At 63.8% G+C, this 3,071-nt stretch overlaps 1 protein-coding gene across 1 annotated transcript in view; it reads left to right on the top strand.

Annotated features, from left to right (window-relative positions):
- Positions 1-7: 7 nt before the first annotated feature.
- Positions 8-3,071, top strand: part of CHRD (chordin) — a gene marked incomplete at its 5' end in the record, with an annotated part of 9,090 nt that continues 6,026 nt past the window's right edge. The window contains 7 exons of the mRNA XM_010000124.1: positions 8-103; positions 575-701; positions 1,100-1,246; positions 1,328-1,445; positions 2,305-2,401; positions 2,490-2,631; positions 2,706-2,837. Of these exons, the coding sequence (XP_009998426.1) occupies positions 8-103; positions 575-701; positions 1,100-1,246; positions 1,328-1,445; positions 2,305-2,401; positions 2,490-2,631; positions 2,706-2,837 (859 nt within the window). The remainder of the gene's footprint in view (positions 104-574; positions 702-1,099; positions 1,247-1,327; positions 1,446-2,304; positions 2,402-2,489; positions 2,632-2,705; positions 2,838-3,071) is intronic.

The raw sequence follows: 3,071 nt of genomic DNA on the forward strand, positions 1-3,071 counted from the left end.
CTGCTCCTTTGGGGGGCATTTCTATGCCCTGGAGGAGACATGGCACCCAGACCTGGGGGAGCCCTTCGGGGTCATGCGCTGCGTTATCTGCCACTGCGAGCCGGTGAGTGCCCCGGGACCCCCCTTCCCCTGGGAGTTCCCTCGGGATCTGGCCTTACTGGGGAGGAGGCTGCCAGGAGGGGAGATCGACCCCTTCATTCAATACACCACCCCGCCCTATGGAGTGGGGGAGAGGGAGCAGGGATCCTTCCAGCTAGTTGGACACCTGGATGTTCCCCCCCACACGCCGTCGCGGCAGTGGGGGAAAAGAAGGGGGGCTTAAAGGATCAGGCTTCATTCCTCCTCCTCGGGAATGGCCCCCGGCCCCCTCCCTCCCTCCGACCAGTCCCCCGAGGCCAGGGTTGGAGGGGCTGTGCACAGCTGGGCTGGGGGCCGTGGGGAGGGGGCCCGGGCTTGGCTGCCGTACAGACAGCTGAGTGTGTGCAAGGTGTCGGGGGGCTCCAGATGGGCCGGGCTGGGCCGGGGTGGGAGGGGCACACCTTGGCACAGCTCTCTCGGGCTCTCCCCACCGCAGCAGAGGAACCGCCGGGGGAAGCCAGTGGGGAAAGTGAACTGCAAGAACATGAAGCAGGATTGCCCCGTGCCCGCCTGCCCCCATGCCACGCTGCTGCCCGGGCACTGCTGCCACACCTGCCCCAAAGGTGAGGCTGGGGGGTGCCTGCGTGGAGCCCCCCTGCACCCACAGGGTGCCCTGTGAGCATGGGAAAGGGGGCACTGCACACATGCCCCCCAAAAGGGCTGTTCACTGTGTTATGACGGTTTCCAGTGTCCTTGGGGTGCCTGCAAGGTGTTGGGCAGGCCGAAGCCCTGATGGGCACAGCTGTCCCCGAACCACCCTGGGAGGAGTGCAGAGAGTGTGCACAGGGCTAAGCACCCTGTCTGTCCATCTGCCTGAGTCCTGTGTGCCCCCCGACACCCCGGCACACGATCCAATGGTGATTTGCAGGGCACATCTTGATCTGTTTTGGGAGGAAGAATTTATTATTGCCCCCCAGCTCCAAAACCAAAAGCCCAGTGCAATGGTCTCTCCCCACTGCAGCCTTGCCAGGCTCCCCGGAGAAGAGCCCTGCATCCCCCTACGACACCTTTGAGTACTTTCAGGACAAGGAGGATGACCTGGACAAGCCCTACAACGACCGCTCCTACCTCAGCTCCGAGGGGCTGGCCCGTGATGATGCCCGCACAGGTGAGCTGCCTGCTTGGGTGAGCAACAGTGTCCTGGGCACCACCCTGTGTGCCCCCATCATCATCCACATCCCCTCCTCAGAGTTCGTGGCCTTGCTGACAAGTGGCCCGGAGCCGTGGCGCCCCACATCCAGCGCGGTGGCCAAGGCTCGCTTCACCCTGCTGCGCTCCTACCTGCTCTTCTCCATCAGCTACGAGCGGTGAGTCCTGTCCCCTGCCCAGGCTGGCACGGCAGGCACCTCCTTGGAAAAGAGGGGAATGCAACATAGCTTATGCCTCATGTTCCCTTCCAACATTCCCCTGCGGTGCCACAGCCTTGCATTGGTAGGGCTAGAGGTTTGGGGAGGGGGGTAATGTGCTGGGAGTCCCGCCTGGGCCAGCAGCTGGGATTTCGGCACACCCACAGTGCAGGCGTGGCCTCACCCCTTCGCCTCCAGGTCTGGAGCAAGAACAAATGGGAACGGCTCCAGGGCTCCACAGGCAGAGGCACTGTGCCACCCCACAGGCTGTGCCAGCGGGCACTGCCGCTGGGGTCCCCCATCCTTGCCATGCCCTCCCCGGATACTCGCCAGCGGCAGAGCCTCTCCACTCCCTCCCTCCTTCCCGCTCCAGTTTCTTCTGCTCTTCCTCGCTTCCAGGCCCCTTTGCATAGTAAAGTGGTGACTAATTTCCAGCTCCAACCGGGGGAGCCAAACGAAGCTGAAAATGCTCCTTATTTACAGCCAGTTCCTGAGCGCTCAGCTCCCGGCGGGTCCTGCACTGCCACCTTTCCTGGCAGAGACCCCTTCCTGCATTGTGCCAGCTTGGCACTGCTCTGGGACAGGGAACCCCAGAAGACCTGTGCTGTGCTGGCACCCAGTGGGATGCCAGCAGGATGGGAGGCACAGGGTGGCATTTGTTACCCCAGGGAGATACCTTCCTTCTCTTGTCCACCCCAAATCACTGGTGACCCTGTGTGCCCTCCCCGATGAACCCCTGTGCCCAGTGCTGAGCCAGGGTGGTGCCAGGGGATTGGAGGCTAGGTGGGGGGTTCTTTGCTCACCCCCTGGGTGCCCACAGGCTGGGGCGGCCAAGCCGGGTGCGTTTCAGTGACCCTGAGGGCAACGTGCTGTTCGAACACCCCGTGCAGAAGAATGCAGCCCCGGAGGACAACATGGTGAGATGGGCTGGGAGGGCAGGGGGGGTCACAGTGCCTCTTCCTCCCCCTCCCCCCGGGCCCTGCCCAGCCCTGCCTTTGCCTGCAGCTCTGTGGGATGTGGAGGACGCTGTCCAAAGCCAATGTACGGCTGCTGCGTGGGGAGCAGCTCCGTGTGTCCCTTGTCACCCGGGCACAGCCCTCCGGAGAGGTCCATGGGCACATCCTCAAGCACCGGGCACTCTTTGCGGGTAAGGGTGGCTCCTGGATGCTCATCTGATGGGTGCCCACCAGGATGTCTTTCACAGCCCTTCTCCCTGCCCAGAGACGTTTGGTGCCATCCTCACCTCGTCAGACCCCACACACCTGGGTGCTGGGGGCATGGCCATGCTGACACTGAGCGACACGGAGAACAACCTGCACTTCATCCTCATGGCCAGGGGGCTGCTGGAGCCTGGTGCCCGGGGTGAGGGTGGGCAGAGGCACCCTGTGGGGTGTGGCACTGCCCGGGGGAGTTGGGGAGGGTTAGGGCTGGGGGGCAGGGGTGCGTGGCAGGTGTGTGGCTGGGGATGCATGGGTCAGCATCGTGGGGTTCGGGTGGGTGCAGGGGTTGGGTGTAGAGTTCAGGGTGGGTAAGGGGCTGTGCATGGGGGGGTGAGGTGTTGATAGGAGTTGTGGCATGATTTGGGGC

Source organism: Chaetura pelagica, unplaced genomic scaffold (genome assembly GCF_000747805.2).
Source record: "Chaetura pelagica isolate M959 unplaced genomic scaffold, ChaPel_1.0 scaffold20, whole genome shotgun sequence".
NCBI classification, from domain to species: Eukaryota; Metazoa; Chordata; class Aves; order Apodiformes; family Apodidae; genus Chaetura; species Chaetura pelagica.